The sequence below is a fragment of the Cervus canadensis genome, chromosome 5 (genome assembly GCF_019320065.1).
Source record: "Cervus canadensis isolate Bull #8, Minnesota chromosome 5, ASM1932006v1, whole genome shotgun sequence".
Lineage (NCBI taxonomy): Eukaryota > Metazoa > Chordata > Mammalia > Artiodactyla > Cervidae > Cervus > Cervus canadensis.
This window is the reverse complement of record NC_057390.1, coordinates 3,936,548-3,957,131: the sequence shown is the minus strand read 5'-3', so window position 1 is coordinate 3,957,131 and position 20,584 is coordinate 3,936,548. Positions and strand designations below refer to the sequence as shown.

The window sequence follows — 20,584 nt, the reverse complement described above, 5'->3', positions numbered from 1 at the left end:
CACTGCAGGCAACAGAGCTGGCGTTGGACACCAGCCCCTTCCTGTCCCGTTCAGGTTCTTTATGTTGACCTACTACTCTAATAATCTATTCCTTGTGTACCAGATGATCATTTTCTTCTAATTTATTACTATTTTCTTGATTCACATGGTTGCATTAGAGTTTTGCACATGGGAGCCTACAGGGGCATCTTTGTTTATTACTTTATAACCTAAAATGGAGGCAGAAAAGCTCTTAACCCAGTTTTATCTTAATGCTAAAATTTTATTATCTTCTAATTCTTGAGCTCTGAGCACCGTGGAAAAACAATCCTTGAGGAACAAGTGTTATAAATTATTAATAACTGTTAAATTAGCATGGAGTTGAGTTCTCCCCTAAGTGTGTTTCATAACTATGGGGCAGGGAGAGGCCCTGGGTCTCCCTCTCATACAAAGCTGAACACCTCATTAATATAACAAAACACACCTTCACTCTCAAGGCTCAGTCAGTGGGGGAGCTCTGTGCTCCTGGGGACAAGACCAATTATTTACTTCTTTTTTTTTTAAATTAATTTATTTTTTCCATTTATTTTTATTAGTTGAAGGCTAATTACTTTACAATATTGTAGTGGTTTTTGCCATATGTTGATATGAATCAGCCATGGATTTACATGTGTTCCCATCCCGATCCCCTCTCCCGCCTCCCTCCCCATCCCATCCCTCTGGATCTTCCCAGTGCACCAGGCCTGAGCACTTATCTCATGCATCCAACCTGGGCTGGTGATCTGTTTCACCCTTGATAGTATACTTGTTTCAATGCTGTTCTCCAGAACATCCCACCCTCGCCTTCTCCCACAGAGTCCAAAAGTCTGTTCTATACATCTGTGTCTCTTTTTCTGTTTTGCATGTAGGGTTATTGTTACCATCTTTTTAAATTCCATATATATGCATTAGTATACTGTATTGGTCTTTATCTTTCTGGCTTACTTCACTCTGTATAGTGGGCTCCAGTTTCATCCATCTCATTAGAACTGATTCAAATGAATTCGTTTTAATGGCTGAGTGATATTCCATGGTGTATATGTACCACAGCTTCCTTATCCATTCGTCTGCTGATGGGCATTTAGGTTGCTTCCATGTCCTGGCTATTATAAACAGTGTTGCGATGAACACTGGGGTGCACATGTCTCTTTCAGATCTGGTTTCCTCAGTGTGTATGCCCAGGAGTGGGATTGCTGGGTCATATGGCAGTTCTATTTCCAGTTTTTTAAGGAATCTCCACACTGTTCTCCATAGCGGCTGTACTAGTTTGCATTCCTACCAACAGTGTAAGAGGGTTCCCTTTTCTCCACACCCTCTCCAACATTTATTGCTTGTAGACTTTTGGATAGCAGCCATTCTGACTGGCATGTAATGGTACCTCATTGTGGTTTTGATTTGCATTTCTCTGATAATAAGTGATGTTGAGCATCTTTTCATGTGTTTGTTAGCCATTTGTATGTCTTCTTTGGAGAAATGTCTGTTTAGATCTTTGGCCCATGTTTTGATTGGGTCATTTATTTTTCTGGAATTGAGCTGCAGACACCTTCACTCTCAACGCTCATTCAGTGGGGGAGCTCTGTGCTCCCAGGGACAAGACCAATTATTTACTTCTTATAAATCACAATATCACACTTCCTTCTAGGATACTGAGGATTCGATGAGTTAGTACATGATTTGCACACATTGTAAGAGTGTTTCGTGGCCTTGTTGTAATGATTAGCTGTGTGAGTCTTGATTTCCTCATCTGTGACTTAGAGCTATTGTTATAAGTAGCAAATAAGATACTGAATGTCAAGCACTTTTGTTGTTGTTCAGTCACTAAGTCGTGTCCTAGTCTTTATGACCCCATGAACTGCAGTACACCAGGCTACTATGTCCTCCACTACCTCCCGGAGTTTGCTCAGATGTATGTGCATTGAGTCAGTGATACTATCTAACCATCTCATCCTCTGCCTACCCCTTTCTCCTTTTGCTCTCCATCTTTCCCAGCATCAGGGTCTTTCCCAATCTGTTGGCTGTTCACATCAGGTGGCCAAAGTATTGGAGCTTCAGCTTTAACATCAGTCCTTCCAATGAGTATTCAGGACTGATCTCCTTTAGGATGGGTTGCTTTGCTCTCCCTGCAGTCCAAGGGACTCTCAAAAGTCTTCTCCAAAACCACAGTTCAAAAGCATCAATTCTTCTGCACTCAGCCTTCTTTATGGGCCAACTCTCACATTCATACATAACTGCTGGAAAAACCATGGCTTTGACCATATAGATCTTTGTCAGCCAAGTGAGGTCTCTGCTTTTTAATACACTGTCTAGGTTTGCCATAGCTTTCCTTCCAAGGAGCAGGCTTCTTTTCTTTTCATGGCTGCAGTCATTGTCTGCAGTGATTTTGCAGCCCAGGAAAATAAAATCTGTCACTGCTTCCACTTTTTCCCCATCTCTTTGCCATGAAGTGATGGGACTGTGTGCCATGATCTTAGTTTTTTTTTTTTTTTAATGTTGAGTTTTAAGCCTTGGCTCAGCTACTGTTTATTGCTTTCTGTTTAGGGGAAACTGGTAATTTAGTAACACCTCACCTGTCAGGAACATCTGCTGACACCCATGTCTTTACCCATCTAAACACAACCAGGTGACCAAAATAAGTACCACTGAGGCCATGTTCTGAGGACTCTGGCTTCCTCCGTGATGACATTTTCCTTAGAATCTGTCCGCTCTCTTCTTCCCAGATAGAACATTCCTTCAAACACTGGCTTGTGAGTCAGACACAAAGCAAGCAGCCTTCTGAGCTTTACCTCATTTAAGCCTCAAAACAACTCTTTGAAATAGATATTACCCCAATCTTAAGAAACGGGCTTAGAGAGGCTACCAAATGTGTCCAGTATCACAGTGATGGCGTCACAACGCTTCCTTAAACCCAGGTCTTTCTGACTCCTGAGCCTGGCTTTGAACAACTCTGCAGTTTCCAGAACCAGAGCCAATAGGAAGTATCTGATTCCATGGAACTGTCTCAGGCAGGCACAATGACAGGAAGGCAAGGAGACAGGAGATGGTGCCCAACAGAGTCTCAGGGGCAAAGGATGCTTCAGAGAGGAGGGGGTCTTAGCGTGGCTGGCTCCTCCCCCAGCCCCTCACCCATTCCACCCTCCTCCCTCCTCAGCCTCGTTCAGATGCTGTCTCTGTCCTCAGAACATTGCCAACCTGTTTTGTTTTTTTTTTTTTTAAGTACAGCTTTGTCAAGATGTGCTTCACATACAATTTTGTGTGTTAATGCATGTAGGTGGAATCTAGAAAAAATTGTACAGGTGAATTTAGTTCCAGGGCAGGAATAGAGACACAGATGTAGGGAATGGATGTGTGGATCCCCCCCGGAGGTGGGGGAGGAGAGAGTGGAATGGATTGGGAGGTCAGGGTTGACATGTATGCACTACCACGTGTGAAATAGACAGCTAGCCGGAAGCTGCTGGACGGCACAGGGGGCTCAGCTGGTGCTCTGTTGCGACCTGGAGGGGCCGGGGTGGGGTGGGGAGGGAGGTCCGCGAGGGAGGGCATCCATGTGTGTGTGTAGCTATTTCACTTCGTTGTACAGCAGAAACTAACACTGTAAAGCAATTACACTACAATAATAAAATCTAATTAGTTATTCCTTTCATCAGCGTCTTATAGTTTTCAGAGTACAGGTCATTTGTCTCCTTAGGTATATTTATTTTGATGTGATGGTAAATGGGATTGTTTCCTTAACTTCTCTTTCTGATCTTTCATTGTTAGTGTATAGAAATGCAAGAGATTTCTGTGTAGTAACTTTGTATCCTGTAAGTTTACCAGATTCATTGATGGGCTCTAGTAGTTTCCTGGTAGCATCTTTAGGATTTTCCACATATTAGGATTTTTCTGTGTATAGTATCATGTCATCTGCAAACAATGACATTTTTACTTCTTCTTTTCCCACTTGAATTCCTTTTATTTCTTTTTCATCTCCGATTGCTGTGGCTGGGACTTCCAAAACGATGTGTTTTTAAAAAACATATTTATGTATTTGGCTGCGCTGGGTCTTGGTTGCATCATGCAGGATCTTTCATTGCAGCAAGTGGGCTCCAGACTGCACAGGCTCAGTAACTGCTGCTCCGTGGCATGTGGGAATCTTAGCTTCCAACCAGGGGTCAAACCCACATCCCCTGATTGCAAGGTGGATTCTTAACCACTGGACCACCAGGGACGTTCCCAAAACTATGTTGAGTAAAGGTGGAAAGCTTGTCATTAGTCTCCAGCAGACTCTTGGTGTGGCTATACCGCAGACCCAGTGCCTCCTTCTCATAGCTTTTCCTGCCCCGAGCTCCTCTCCTGCTCCTCCAGCCCCCAGGCCCTTGTCTTCCAGCGCCCCCAGCCTGGTTTTCTGTTTTTCCGGGCTGCCCTGTTTCTAGCTGATTACAGCAGGCATAGAGCCAGAAGCCTCATCTGCCAAGGGCGGAAGTCGTCTAGAGCAAACGGGTTCCCCTTAGAGAATTTGAACCGACCCAGCATCTTGCCATTTGTAAGGACCTTCCACATTCTTAGTACAATCCTATATTTGATCCCAGAGCTGACAAGTGCTTCCCATTCTCAGTGAAGTTCTCATCTCTGGAAACTGTCTGGCCCACTCTCAGTTTTCTGAGCCCTGCATCCCAATTACAAAAGTTGGGAAATAATATATCCAGCCTCATAGAAAGCTAGAACTCCTATACATACCTACAACTCATCCATTCACATCTATTGCTTTCAAATTGGAGTTGATCGTTTGGGTCTGAGGCCAGATGGTACAAAAATGATCTTTGGCCCCAGGAGAGTCATTGTCGGTGGTTACATTCTTTCAGAAGGGTGATCTAGTGATGTGTCTGCTGCTGCTGCTTTTCAATTGCTCAGTCATGTCTGGCTCTTTGTGACCCCAAGGACTGTAGTCCTCCAGGCTCCTCTGTCCATGGGATTTTCCCAGCAAAAAGACTGGAGGACCGCCAGGGAAGCCCAGTACTGTGTCAGGACCTCTTAAATACCCTTAGAATTTTTCATTCCACTGCTAGGAATTTATCCTAAAGACATCAACAGATGTGCCCCCAAATTTGTGTGCAAGAATATCACACAGACTTACTATATTGAAAATCTTGGAAACAGCCCACTTTTCCAAAAATAGGACTAAATAAAATATGGTGCACCCGATAGTGAAATATTATGTAACTATTAAGTCATTTCTCACACAATATTTTTAAAATAAGAGAAATTCCAAAACATTTAAGAATTTCTTAAAAATAAAAGCATACAAGTGAAAATTGTGCTATAACATTTTTTTTGTAATAATATTCCAGTTTTGTAAAAAGAAATAAAAATGTTTGCATTCAGGCATGCTTATGACCAAACCAAAAGTATTAACAGTATTTATCTCTGGGTGGTGGTAGAATTACTGGTCATTTTAAAAATACATGTTTCTGTATTTTCTAAGTATCCAACAATCAATGTGTTACTTGCCTAATCAGAGAAACAATTATTTCTTTTTATTCAAAGGAATTAAGCCCCAAAAAGGCAAAAGCACTCAAAATCGCAAAAGTCTTTGCCTTTTTTTCTTAACTGTTTCACCGCATCTATTCTCAGTAATGTAGATAAAAGAGGAGCTAACGTTTATCATGCTAAGAATCTAACTTCACCCCTTATCTCTGGAAGGTATATACTTTCCCCACTTTGCAAGTAAGGAAACAAAGTCACGGTGAAAAAGGTGGGAAAACCAAGACATGAGGGAATTTGTTTGGTCCAAAGGCAAGTTCTCACTTCTGTGCTATTTCTTCTTGTGATAATTTTTTTTTTTTTTTTAAATTTTTGGCTTGCACTGAATGGCATGTGGGCTTTTAGTCCCCTGACCAGGGATCAAACCCAGGCCCCCCCTAGTGGAGGCATAGTCCTAACCACTGGACCGCCAGGGAAGTCTCTTCTTGTGATAATTTTAAGTTGCATCTTATTCTGTACCTTAGCAACCTGATTTTATCAGAATAAACTTCCCCTTTGGTTAGCGAAGATATTCTGCTTTTCATAAATTCTCATTCTAGTTAGCTTTCTCTAGCTAAGATTTTGCATTGTGTGCTAAGTCGCTTCAGTCATGTCTGACTCTTTACAACCCGATGGACTGTAGCCCACAGGCTCCTCTGTCCATGGTATTCTCCAGGCAAGAACACTGGAGTGGGTTGCCATGCCCTCCTCCAGGGAGTTTTCGCGACCCAGGATCAAACCCGCATCTCTTACATCTCCTGCATGGGCAGGTAGTTTCTCACCGCTAACACCACCTGGGAAGCCGAAGATTTTGGCTAACTAGCATCAATTCTTTGAATACTCATATTAGAAATTCAGCCTGATTGGTCTGAATAAAACAGAAAAGCTGTTCAAACAGCCTGCATGCAGCATTTTTGCACATGCCTTCTTGCTTTGGCACAATCATCATTGTCAACAAATATCGACACACGAATCTTAGAGAAGTTACAGAGTCCTGTGATAAGGTTAAAGCAGTTGTCATCTCCCCAGGGTCTCATAGAAAGTGCTTATGGCTGGTGGTGTCAGCACCCTCCTATCCGGGTAAAGGCCAGTTGACAGGTTGTTGGAAGCCCCCTGGGGTACCGAGGGGTGGAGGGACTGACCAGGCTTCAAATACTCTTAGGCGTGACCCACTGTCCACATGTTGTGAAAACTGGCTTTCACAAACCGTGTCACCTACATTTCAGATTCGACTCGGAATTATGTCACATAAGTCATTTTGCCATCTGTCTGCACCTGTGGTTTCCCTGCCTCTGTGACACAATGACCACTCTGTCCTGCTAATCTGTTGTCATAAAACCAGGAGGGACTGAGCATACATGTGTGAGCTGGGCAAAGTCCAACTACTATCCTACAGGTTTTGTGATAAGGGAACAGGAAGCCCGAGACATTAAGTAATCTGCCCAAGGTCAGGCAGCTTTGAGCGCACCCACCTGCCCAGGACCGTACGGTTTCCTGCTGCTGCACGCGTGGCTTTTAAGCACTTTTCCTCTGGCCGGTCCACGCTGAAAGGTGCCCTAAATGGGAGCTCCATCTTGAACTTCAAAGAGTTAATCTGAAAAATAAAGTGAAATATCCCAGTCATAATTTTTCACACTATTTAAAGGGACTTCTCAGGTGGTGCTAGTGGTCAAGAACCTGCCTCCCGATGCAGGAGATGTAAGAAACACGGGTTAAATCTCTGGGTCGGGAAGATCCCCTGGAGGAGGGCATGGCAACCAACTCCAGTATTCTTGCCTGGGAAATCCCATGGACAGAGGAGCCTGGAGGGGTGATAGTCCATGGGGTCACAAAGAGTTGGACATGACTGAAATGACTTTGCACGTGCATATTTAAATGAGCTATTTTGGAGTTTTGAGTGAAATAAAATATATCATCAAAACTCATTTTACTTCTGTTTTTACCTTTTGAAAACGTGGTTACTGGGAAAAAATTTATATTTTATGTTGTAGTATAGTTGATTTACAATGTTGTGTTAGTTTCAGGTGTATAGTGAAATGATTTGGTTATGCATACGTGTATATTCATTCTTTCTGAGACTGTTTTCCTATGTAGCTCATTACAGAGTATTGAGTAGAGTGCCCTGTCCTATACAGTAGGTCCTTGTTGTGGAAAATCTGAAGTTGCAAATGTGATGCACATTCTATTTCTAGGGATTCACATTGGAGGGACCTGTTTCTTCATCTGTAAAATGTTATCAGTCAGTTCAATCACTCAGTCATGTCTGACTCTTTGCGACCCCACGGACTGCAGCACGCCAGGCTTCCCTGTCCGTCACCACTATAAAGTGCTATAAGCAATGAAAACATATGTAAAGTGCCCAAGTCAGAGAATGTTCTTGAAATGTTTGCTTTCCTCCCACCGAACCCCCCCGCCCCCCCGCCGCTCCTTTCTCCCACCAGAACACCCAGGTCTCCTGATTCCCACATGCACACGTGTTCAGAAACTCTAAAAGAACCACTGTTTCTCCACTTCCATCCAGACTCCTCTTTAGCAGAGGCAGTTTTAAAGTCATGTGTTATTAGAAATCTTATAATGTACAGTTTGTAAACGGCAAGTCAGCAATTGGAAGCTCAGCCCAGGATCCTGAGACTGCCTGTCCGAAAGCAGAGGCATCAGAGAATGCATTCATTCATAAGCTCACCACAGACATGAGGTGGAAAAGAAACTGACGTGCAGACAGGAAGTGCACACAAGGTTAATTCATTGCCACTGAGGCTTGCTGAGCATGGTCTGGCTGTGATGTAAATTATTCATGCATTCCTCCACAGCACCCTTATGCTGAAGGCTGATGTCAGGACAGGATCCCAACTTCCTCTTCTGCCCCCCACCCCCCAGGAGCTGAGCAGCAGTGTACAGGGTCGACACACCATCCTAAAATCCACTCTGTCCTCCAAGGGGGCCCACAGTGCAAGGCTGGCCACTGCAACTAGGCTTCCTTGTCCAGCTGCCAGAGACAGATGGATTCATTCAGCAGCCAGCCCGATACCCCTGAGCAAAACAGTCATGATAATGTACGGAATTGATTTATGATGCTCCTCTTGCCATGAGAACGAGTGGAGGCTGGACTGCATAAGTGGCCTTTTGTTGCAGGTACAGAATCATCCTCTAATTGTTCATCTAATGTTTCAGATATACTAGTCAGGAATAACAAATTCATGTGCTATAGGGGCCCAGAAGTCACAGTGGTAGAGAGTAAGATGAGAGACTTGCCTGGTGGTCCAGTGGTTAAGAATCTGCCTGCCAATGCAAGGGACATGGGTTCAGTCTCTGGTCAGGGAAGATTCCACATGCCACGGAGCAACGAAGCCCATGTGTCACAACCACTGAGCGCTCGTTCCTAGAGCCCGTGCTCTGCAACAAAGGAAGCCTGTGCATGCAGTGAAGAGCCAGCACAGCCATAAAGACATAAATATCTATTTTAAAAAAGGAGTCAGATGATAGGGGGTGTTGGGGACTGTCCAAGAGGAGATTGCCTGTCCCATCCTTCCAGACAGTTCCTTGCAGACCCAGCACAGATTGTTGCCTTCTGAGGACGCGTGTCTTGGGCTATTGCACCTTCTGATTTTTCACGAGAAGCCGGATTCCCAGATTTTAATGTGCAAATCTCCCAGTTTTTAAATGTAAGCGCTGAATGAATCCTTCCATTGGTCCAGTTCACCTAGACTGTTTATAATCTCTGATCCTATTTGTTCCCCTGTGTGCAGGGTGGCCTTTCACAGGAAGGGACATCCCTGTTTCTCCCACACTCCCTGGTCCTCTCTTATACCTCATCCTTCTTTGCACAGCGTGTAACATGTATACCAATTATGATCTTCAACCTTAGTTATCAATGTACTGCTTTGGTACTCCAGATTCTGTGTTCCAGATTCTTTTTCTTCTTCATTATTGCTTTCTGTGTCGTCTCCTCGTTTCTCAAAGGCCTCCAGACACCTCGAAAGGAAAGGCAGCATGAACAGGAGTCAGTAATGACTTTCTACCAACTACATGCCCTCATCTGTAAGACAGTATTTTCTCTCTTTCAAGGCCAGGTCGTTGCCAAGATGGCAGGAGTTTAGCAGAGAAGAAGGGAGGAATTCCAGGGTAGAGTCCAGAAGGCCTCTCCTTCGGTGTAAGGCGGCGCTAAACAGTTAACGCAGGTCCTACTCACCTCCTAGCATCCTCCGCCCCTCCTGCTCCCAGGTCCCACATGCCGCCATCTGTGGGAACGTTCTCCCACTTCTGGGACTTGTTCTGTGGTGAGGGTCCACTGCTCCCTCATGCTCTCCCCCACTCAGCCCAGGACTGTGTGTTTGATGACAGGTCCCATGGGTCTGAGGAACCCTCAAGTAACCAGAAGCTTCATGTAGAATTCAGTGACGTCTCTGGCTCTTTTGAGTCTAACAGGCCATTTATTTTTTATTTGTCTCTGTAGTATTGAGAAAGTCACAAATTGACTTACTGTCCATAGAGAGCAGATCCAGACCATTTCTCTATTGATGAAGTCGACATTGTGAGAACTACAAGACAGCTGGAAAAGATACTAAAGCACTTGTGGGACTTCCCTGGTGGTCCAGTGGCAAAGACTCCGCGCTCCCAGTACAGGGGGCCTGGGTTCGATCACTGGTCAGGGAACTATGTCCCGTTTGGCCCAACTAAAGATCGTGCATGTCACAGTGAAGACTGAAGATGCTGTGTGCTGCAGCTGAGACCCAGTGCAGTCAAATACATAAATATAGATAAATATTTTTAAAAAGATACTAAAGCACTTTTTAAGGAACTGGAAGAAGACAGCTGTCTTTTCAGGAAATGAATTGAGAAACACTGTGTGAAGCAACGTTAGCTTCCACTCATGTGGAAACCCAGGCATGCAGCAGCTTGTCCACCATGTCTGTACCCTCTGGGGTCACACCAGGAGCACCTGTAACCTTGATGATGGCAGGGATCAGACTGGGTTCTGCCACAGAATGTCTCCTGGTAGCAACGCAGGAAGAACAATTTCCTTGTAAAATCCTCCTAGTTGGTAGAAGAAACATGATACAAAGTGTAGAGTTACACTGCTGTTCACTGAGATCCAGCATGCACAGAATCTGTTGTTTAAGAGTTTTTCATGTACATATAGCTGATTTTGCTTCCCAGGGGGCTCAATGGTAAAGAACCCTCCTGCCAATGCCAGAGATGTGGGTCTGATCCCTGGGTTACGAAGATCCCCTGGAGAAGGAAATGACAACCCACTCCAGTATTCTTCTCTGGGAAATTCCATGGGCAGGAGAGCCTGGCATCCTACAATCCACGGGGTCGCAAAGAGAAAGACACAGCTTAGTAAATAACAGTGTTAGGTCCTACTGTACGGCACAAGGAAGTATATTCAATATCCTGTAATAAACCATAAAGGAAAAGAATATAAAAATGAATTATACATACATATAAAAGAATCACTTTGCTATACAGTGGAAACCAACACAACATTGCAAATACATCAATAAAAATAAACAAATGCCTTAATAATATAAGTTTTTTAAAAAGTTTTATCCACCCAGTCTTGAAGCCTGTGGGATTTTCTGAGATTTCTGCAGCTAATAATGCCAACATAAAGATTTCAAAATTCTCTGTAGGGAACAGAGGAGCAGCTGGATCCCCACTTTTGAGGATACAGGACGTTCAGAGGCTGTGTTTCTTGTCTGCAGGCACACATTTTTGCTTCCATGTTCTGTGTTGGGCAACATACACTGACGTGCCTTTGGTGTTTGGGGAACACTTTTGCTGCCCCACACTTTGTAACTGGGCTTCATCTAGCACTTGTTGAGTTCTGCCTTAGGGTGCCCGGCATGGTCCACATGTTCTGATGCCAGGCATATCTTGACGTCTTAACATTTTGTCTTCTGGGCACTCGTAGCTTCCCATGGCTTGAGTGTCAGTGTATAGCTTATGGTGTGTGACAGTCTCCTGTTTTAGGCATCCCAGACTCTCTGTGGGTAAACCCCCAAGGGCACAGTGGTTGGGGGCTGTGGCTGCCGTTCTTCCAACTCTAGTCCCCAGAGAGGCTGCACTGGAGAAAGGGTCCTACAGAACAACACAGTCCTATACCTTGGTGTGTAATGATAAAATCTAAATTTCCCTAAAGTGAATGTGGCCCAGTCACCAGGGGCTCCCTGTTCTTGTCATTGCTTCCCCTCATGCCCATCCTATCCTCACCGTAACTCAGGAGCAGGTCTTTGGAAAACCTGCCTCCCAGCCACCGACAAATGGACAGCAATGGACACCCGGCCAGAGGAGAGTCATGACCCCTCCCTTTCTGGAATTTTGAAACTGGAAACCAGAAAGAAATGAGTGTCTTTCCCAATGGAGGAAACTGTAACCCAGGACTCTGTAGTTGGCGGCAGGTGTGTGGTTAGCAGGAAGACAGAGTTGCGGTTGCGGAGGTGTGGTGCCAGCAGGGAGGGCACCCTGGGGGTGTTTGTGTCTTGCTGTTTCTGAGGCTCATCTCCCACAGCTTGTGACCTAGCAGTCTCCCCCCAAATCCCCCTTTTTGCTAAATTTTCTTCTGATTGGGTGCTGCCTGTTGCTGGGTTTAGTCGATCAGTCATGTCCGACTCTGCAACCCCATGGACTGTAGCCCGCCAGGCTCCTCTGTCCACGGGATTCTCCAGGCAAGAATACTGGAGTGGGTTGCCATGCCCTTCTCCAGGGGATCTTCCCAACCCAGGGATCCAACCCAGGTCTCCCACATGGCAGGCAGATTCTTTACCAGCTGAGCCACCAGGAAAGCTGGGTTCTACCACTTGCAGTGAAATTGTCCTAAGATTATAGTGAAGTTGGGTCACATGTTGCCCATAGGAGCAAGGACAACAGAATTGGATTTGATGTTGGGGGTATGTTCCTAAAGACCTTTTATAATTTATACTGGATGGTATTGCCAGTTTCCAACCAAGGCGGCACTGCAGTGTACCATTACTATAAACAGAGTGTACAATTTATTTGGCCCTACAAATTTTACTCATGTCAAAGCTTGCAGAATTTGTCCTCCTCTTTCCCTCCCTCCCTTCTTTCTTTCTTTCCTTCCTTCGTTTCTTCCTTCCTTCCTTTTTTAGTATTTAGAATTAGGGGGTGAGGAGGGGGATTTTGGGCCCTTACTGAAGACATTCAAAAATTCTTTCACATTTCTGCCTTCAAAAGATTTGTTAGGGGAAGCACACTGACTGAAACCACCCACCCTGGCCAGGCACCGTAGTAACCATTTGCATGAGTTGTTTTATGACAGGAGATCCTGATAAGGAATACGGAGCTAATAAGCCACCACCAACTGGAAGAGTTCGAGAAAGGTCCAAAGGAGACACCGCGTGTCCGTCCACTTCCCAGAATCCCTCTTGCTAGCATCCATCTTGGCTGAGCGATGCGTGCGCCACCAGGAAAGACTGAGTTAGAATGATTGGCCAAAGACCACCCGGAAACCAATCCCATCACCATAAAACCTGAGACTGTGAGCCACGTGGCGGAGCAGTTCTCCTGGGTCCCCTTACCCTCCTGCTCTCCACCCAGGTGCCCTTCCCAATAAAATCTCTTGCTTTGTTAGCACATGTGTCTCCTCGGACAATTCATTTCCGAGTGTTAGACAAGAGCCCAGTTTCAGGCCCTGGAAGGGGCCTGCAACAGATTTAAGACTTAGATTTTGTCTGTTTTGGATGATGTCAAACAGTTTTCCAAAGTAATGGTGTTAATTACCCCAGCAGTGTGGAGATTTCCTGTTACTCCATATTTTCAGCAACATTTGATATTGTCAGTCTTATTCATTTTAGTCATTTTACACCATTATACAGTGAGTAGAGAGTGGCCTCACATTATAGTCTTACTTTCCATCTTCCCAATGACCAATGAGATTGAGCACCTTTTCACAAGTTTATGGCCATTTGGATACTGTATTTCATGAAGTGCCTGTTCAAGTCTTTAGCCCATTTTCTTTCTTTTTTGCCCATTTTCCTATTGGGCTGTTCCTCTTACTTATTGATGGATTGAGGTTCATTGTATATTCTGAATATCAGGGTTAGTGCAAATATCTTCTCCCACACATGGTTTTCCTGTTCAGTATCTTTTGGTGAACAGGAGTTTTTAATTTTCATGAAAGTAAAGTGAAAAGAGAAATCTCTTGATTATTTCTTTTATGGCTAGTGCTTTTTATATTTTGTTTAAGAAATCTTTGCCCCCAAGGTCATGAAGTTATTCTCTTTATTCTCTCTTACTTTGTTCTCTAAAAGTTTTATTGTTTTATTGGCCCTGGTTAGCTTGTGCAACCACCACTTTTTCTATTCTAGGTATTATCTTGTGTGCTCACATCAACAGCGCCCAGTTATCATTCTAACTAGAAACACACGGCAAGCCTGAGGGCAGGCAGTTCCCTAGTGAAACAAGCTTGTATCTGTGGGCTATTGAATTTGTAAAAAAAAACAACAAAATTTAAAACCAGCAAAAACACTGCATTAAACAAAGCAGGGCAATGGTTTTCGCCATTTGCTGCACACTAGAATCGTCTGAAAGCTTTAAAGTTGCTTTTTGTTTGTTTTAAACTGCATGCCTGGACTATACTGCATATCAGTTACATCAGAATCTTTTGAAGTGAGATCCAGGAAGCAATAATTTTTAAATCTCTGGTGAGTCCAAAGGGCAGCCCTTTGGGAACCACTGATTAGGGGCAGTTTATTCGGTTCCTTTCTTTTAAATGATATGAAATCTGAAGTTAGGCAATTCAAGGGAGGTGTGGCAGCTTCACTAAGTACTGGGGACCCAGATTCCACCTTGTTCTCAGCTCTCCTATCTCTGTGGATGAGGCCTTTGTCCTCATAGTCATAAAAATAGGAACTAAAGCACCAGCCAGCAGGCTCACATTCCACACAGCAGGAAGGAGGAAAAGCCAAAGGTAAAGCCTTACCTGACAATTTCTGCTTGACTGTCAATGGCAGGAAACTCATCATATTGTTGGTCAGGGAGATTGGGGAATGTGTTAATTTAGTTGGGCACATTGTCATTCCCGATAAAATTTAGGTCCCCTTAGCAAAGAAGAATGGAGGGCATAGAATAGGCAACTATGTGTTTCTGCCCCAAGAGTTCTTGTTAAACAAAACAAGAACTGCTGCCCATTAGAGAGAATTCCTTCATTCCTAGGACCCATTCAGTCTGTAGTGGGAGAAACCTCTATGCCATATAGTCTAATTATAAACCAAAGCATGTTTTCTAGAAAGATTCAGATATATTGTCTCATTTTTACATCTGTCTTATTGAAAAAGAGGCCTTCAACTTAAAGAGATACACTTTTGTTATCAAACCTGACTTGGGTCCACTTGCCCATGTGTAGTAAAGCCAATCTACTGAAATCAGGTTGTGATGAAGGAAAGTGACACAGTTTATTGTAGGCGCCAAACAAGGAGTCCAGGCAGCGAACTCCCTGACGCTTTTAGAGAATAGTTTTTAAAGATGGGGGTGGAGTTGACCAATCAACCAGCCGATTGGTTGGTGATGAGATAACCAGCAGTTAACACTACCAACCTTCTGGTCCAACCGGTCTGGGGTGTATGTGCTTGTGGGAGCAGAGGGTTAACTTCCATCCTGTGGCGTTTCAGTATTTGCAAAACAGCTCAAAGGACATGGCTCAGAATATTATCTAGAGTCCTTGAGGAGGAAACAAAGGTTCTTGACTTTCTTTAATGGTTAAACTATTACTATTTCATCTTGACTGTTTTCCTTTCTTTCTGCATTTTCTCACTTCTCTGATTACGATTATTCTTCACAACTCCGGGAAGACCTAGGAGTCTAAAGTTTTCTTACAGACAAGAGGCAGGCAAAGGACATTGGGGGTGAGGGAGGGGTCCGAGAAGACCCTATACGGCCCTGCGTGGTTACATTTCTTTTTTGAGACATTTTTACTGCATTAGACCCCTGCTAAACAATAAAAATTCAACTGAGTAAATTTAAAGATCAAATTGGCTTTATTAAATAATTCATGAATTGGACAACATCCCACCTGGCAAAATAGGAAGGCATTCAGGTGAGCTGTAGAAACAGGAAGTTTTTAAAGGCATAAATGGGGCAGAAAAAGCAAATTATTAGCAAAGAATGCATTGTTTCAGGCAAGGTTTCCTAAGGAAGATGGAAGGGCCCATCAGGTGGATTGCCTCACCGGTGCTGACCAGTTAACTCCGAATGGATTGGTTAAAGTTTATATTCCTGAGTGGTTGACACTGCAGTTAGCTTAGGTGTCAAGTCTTATATTGTTGACTTGGGGTTTAGCACAGTGACTCCATTTCAGGCCTGCTGTTTCCTTTTAACAATTCCCCTCTTTGGTTTCCCAGGTGGCTCAGCGGTAAAGACAGCACCTGCCAATGCAGAAGACACGAGTTTGGTCCCTGGGTTGGGAAGATGCCCTGGAGTAGGAAATGGCAACCTGCTCCAGTATTCTTGCCTGGAGAATTCCATGGACAGAGGAAGCTGGTAGGCTACAGTCCATGGGGTTGCAAAAAGAGTAGGACCTGACTTAGTGACTAAACAATGACTATCTTCTCTTTCTTTCAGACACTCAGCTTAGCTGAGAGATGGAGTCAAAATTTAAAGCTTCAGCAGCATTCTTATCTGCTGCTTTGTAGTTCTCACAGGTTTTGTTGATCCTCTGTGTGTATTTGTAGATCCGGTCCTTTTTCTTCTGAGTCTCTGTGATATTTACAAGCCATGACTTCAGGTTTACCGTGTTTAAGTTGGTCATTGTCTTCATTCATTTACTGATGTTCCATTCTTAGGGAGGTCATTGCTTGGTGCTCGGCAGCTGCAAATGTGCATTTAAAGATTTTGAGAGACTATGGTGCACCAAAGATTGCTATAGTTATTATAAGCAGAAGAATTTCCAATGTCTGGAGTGCACTTCAGAGCCATGGTCCTTAAGACCCAAACTGACCAAAGTCACATAAGTCAAAGAAAGGCTTCAATGAAAGTCACCTTTAAAGCCAAGGGGCTTGCTTGGTGATCTTATGTAAGTGAGTTTCCAGCTCCCTAGAAATGTTAATCCAGGTGGAGAAAGTGGTGTTGGTCATGCCAGGAGGAGCCAGACATGGACAGAGGAGCCTGGCCGACTATTGTCCACAAGATCACAGAGAGTCAGACACTACTGAAGCAACTTAGCACCAGGCATGGGGGCACAGTTAGAGAACCTCAAGGTCATTGCCTGACCGTGCACAGCGTCTGGACGTTCATAGGTTCAAGGAGAGTGATAAGCACCACAGACAAAGATAAATCCTGTCAGGGCACAAACCACTTCCGCTCAGGTGACACTGTGAATGGATTCACCCAGGGATTATTGCATTTTCCCTTTCAAGCCACAGTTCAGTTAGGTTTTCTTCTAGCCTGAAATCAAAAGTTCTAAATTCTGGAGGTTCCGCCCCTGCCTCACTGGCAGTGGTCTGGGAGATACAAGTAGTGTTATCTTTCTAAGCCCATGCCAGTGTAAAGGGAAAAAAGAGAAGAATAAAGTGTTTCATGTTTAGTTAAAGAATGAAGTCTTGATTCAGCATCTTGGGACAAAGCAGTCTACATCGATGCCAGTTATTTCTCTCCCCCATCCATTTGATTCAGAGGTCTCTAGGGTCTGCACAGGACAGAAATCAAAGTGTGTATCCGAAGTTCAAATCCCTGAAGTTTGGCTGCCATCTGGGGATGAGGAGGACCTGGTCTCGCCTCTTCCGAGGAAAGTCAAGGGCCGTCTTTGTTCGTGTGTGTGCGTGCTAATTCGCTTCATTTGTGTTTGACTCTCTGTGACCCCATGGACTGCAACATGGCAGGCTCCTCTGTCCATGGAATTTTCCAGGGGTGGGTTGCTATGCCCTCCTCTAGGGGAACTTCCCGACTCAGGGATCGAGCCCGTGTCTCATATCTCCTGCACGGGCGGGTTCTTCACCGCTCGTGCCACCTGGGAAGCCCATCTTTGTTCTTACTGATTCCAAATCAAGAGTGGGAGAAGACTGAAAAAGTTGGTTTGGAGAGTCCTGGCTAGATATTTGAAGAAACTAGAATTTAGGATCCATTCCAATTTACAGGTATATATCAAAACCTCAAAGAAAGTTATCAGGCCTAGAATCTAATGTAGACAAAGGTACGAATATAATTTTTCTGTTTACGATTACCCCCATTTCTTTATCAAAGATAATCACCATAAAACTAATTTGTTTGCGTTAAACTTGGTCTGATTACATAAGTGTGGCAAGAAAAGCGACTGGCCATATAGATTCTCTTTATGATTACTTTGCCAGAACCTTGTACGCAAGATATCAGGTCAGTTTTTCCAAGGGTTCTTATTAGCTCCAAAAAGTCAATCTTAGTTTCTTAAAGGTCATAACTGAGCCTCTGTGTATCTTTCTCAAATATGACAATTCTGTGAAAGCCTTGGTAATATAACCAGTTTTTCCAATTGTGTCCTGTTACAAGGAGAACAGATTTTTAAACTGAATTTATACAAATAACTATGTTGCCATGAAAAGGGTATTTAAGAGCTTCCAAATTCTGAAGGTGTCAGGGAGGGACAAAGGTGACTGTTTCAGCTTTGCTTACAAAGGTATGGGCTTCCCTGGTGGCTGAGATGGTAAAGAATCTGCCTGCAATGCAGCAGACCCATTTTTGATCCCTGGGCCGGAAAGATCCCCTGGAGAAGGGAATGGCAATCCACTCCAGTATTCTTGCCTGGAGAATTCCATGGACAGAGGAGCCTGGCAGGCTACAGTCCATGGGATCACAAAAAGTTGAACATGACTGAGTGATTTTCACTTTACAAAGATACATTTTATCAAATTGTTGTAAATCATACACAGCATGAGAGAAGAACTTTCCTTAAATCCAGAAAAGCAAAACATTAAGGAACCAGCAATATATTAAAACAAAAAGTCATAAAAGTTATAGTCATATTCCTCAGTTCGTTCAGTTCCGTGTTACCAGTTTTTGTTCTGCTTGAATCCAGTTTGTCTATTAGTTATGGAAATTCTTACCCAGGTCAGTTTTTTGATCTTCCATTTATGATAAACCTGTAGTTGTCAAAAATTCTTACCATGAATCCTCATGAAGATGAAGCACTTTTGCAAAAACATCAGAGTAAAGCAATAACTCTTTATAAATGACAAAAGACTTCTTAAAAATGGCCATTGTTAAAGATTTGATGAAAGTTCATTGTAGTGGAATTGACAGAAAAAATTTGGTTATTTCTATAGCACAGCATTTTAAGATAATAACTAGAATTATGACAATAGCATTATATCAGGACATACCAGAATTTTAGAAATTTCATATAATTTCTGAAACATTTATAATAATAATGTATATCCCCACAAATATAATCTAAGAAGGTTTAGCATTACTTGTCTGATAAAGCTTTCACATAATTTAACAAATCAAATAAGCCTAATTGTTTTAGTATCCTTCTTTTTATAAAAGAGAGAGAACAAATCTTCTGAGATGTTCCAGGGTCCTTCTGGAAAATCAAAAGGTTACTTCTAGGTCAAAAAAGATTTCATTTAGAATTTGAATTTGGGCAATTTTCTCAAAATTATAAAAAAAGATTTGGACATTTGACTAAATAGGATCACAGATCATTATGAAATATACTTAATTAGCTACTTAACTAAAATAGCAACAAAAGATTTCAAAGATATATGTGGGAGAGTACATAGTTGTGAGTAAAACTTAGCTCTTTTAATATCAAGAAGACTCAATTTTTTAAATTAATCAAAGACCTGGTGAAGACACTTGGTAAAACAAAAAATCTTTGTTTTCTAAGTAAGCTATCCAGAAGGTGAAGGAAAACCTTTCATGATCTCTTATCAAGAGCTGATCAATAGTCCAAGAAGCATTTGTCCTTTTAGCAAACAAGGGAAACTTAAGCTTTAGCTTTCTATAAGTACACTACTGATATTAAGGTTTAATTTTTAAACTCTTGTCATAACAATTCAGTTTTTAGCCAACTTGACCACATGAGATTTCCTCTTTTCTCCCCCTCTCTTTTTTTCTTTTTCTCTTTCCTCTCAACTTTCTGTTTATAGTTTTTCCTTCATTTTCTTCCTTCACATTCTGAAATAACCAACTTTGTTGTAGGACAAAATTATTTTCATTTTCCTTAACAAGACACACCTCCATATTTTATATCTTCTTTTGGCCAAACACATATTCTACTTTCTTTGCATACAGAGCTATTGCCCTTATTATTTCTAATAACTAGAAATAATTAAATTTTTTCAAGATTTTTTAACCCTCATAAACCTTAATTTCTAGTGAAAATAAAATAGTAAACAATTTTGAACTGTTTCTTACCTGTAGCATTCTGTGACTTGGCAAATTCAGAAATAATTTTAATAATTTCTACAAATACATCTCTTCATAGTACAATTTTTATAGAACATGCTTACTAATAATCCCAAATGTCTTTACTTTTTCTATAAAAGGAAGCCAAAAATGAATAAACCTGGGTTCAGTAATTAATATTTCATTATTTTATCTTACTTGGAAATAATCCAAGTATTCAGTGAATTTCCATCATTTAATTTAACTCTGAAAACACTAATGGTGTAAGTTACCAAAGAGATTTGGGAAATTATGTAAATAGACATATGAAACAGTTATCACTAAAGAGTTCATCTAAAACCTTTTATCTCATCTATATCTATTGTTCTTAATGAACATACTTAGATTACTCATGAAAATTTCATGAGACATTAAAGCAGTTAGCCATCATTTCAAGTTATATGTATTTTTTTCTGAAAAATTTTATATTCTCCAGGCAAGAATATTGGAGTGGGTTGCCATTTCCTTCTCCAGGGGAACCTTCCCAACCCAGGGATTGAACCCAGGTCACCTGCATCGCAGGCAGATTCTTTACCACTGAGCCAGCAGGGAAGTCCCTATAGCAGAGATAACATGGGCTTATTTGACTTTTAGTAAACGTAGGTAGAATAAAATCATTATACTTAATGCTGATAACTCCAAAGACATGTCTGTATTAATCAAACCAACAAATAGAAACTTGCTTTTATGTATT

At 42.5% G+C, this 20,584-nt stretch overlaps 1 protein-coding gene across 1 annotated transcript in view; it reads right to left on the bottom strand.

Moving 5' to 3' along the window:
* Positions 1–9,744, bottom strand: part of LOC122441313 (dolichyl-diphosphooligosaccharide--protein glycosyltransferase subunit 1-like) — a 28,029-nt gene extending 18,285 nt beyond the window's left edge. The window contains exons 1-3 of the mRNA XM_043467695.1: positions 9,704–9,744; positions 9,375–9,486; positions 6,987–7,070 (exon numbers count right to left, since the gene is read on the bottom strand). Coding sequence (XP_043323630.1) covers positions 6,987–7,070; positions 9,375–9,486; positions 9,704–9,744 — 237 coding nt within the window. The remainder of the gene's footprint in view (positions 1–6,986; positions 7,071–9,374; positions 9,487–9,703) is intronic.
* Between the last annotated feature and the right edge of the window lie 10,840 nt (positions 9,745–20,584).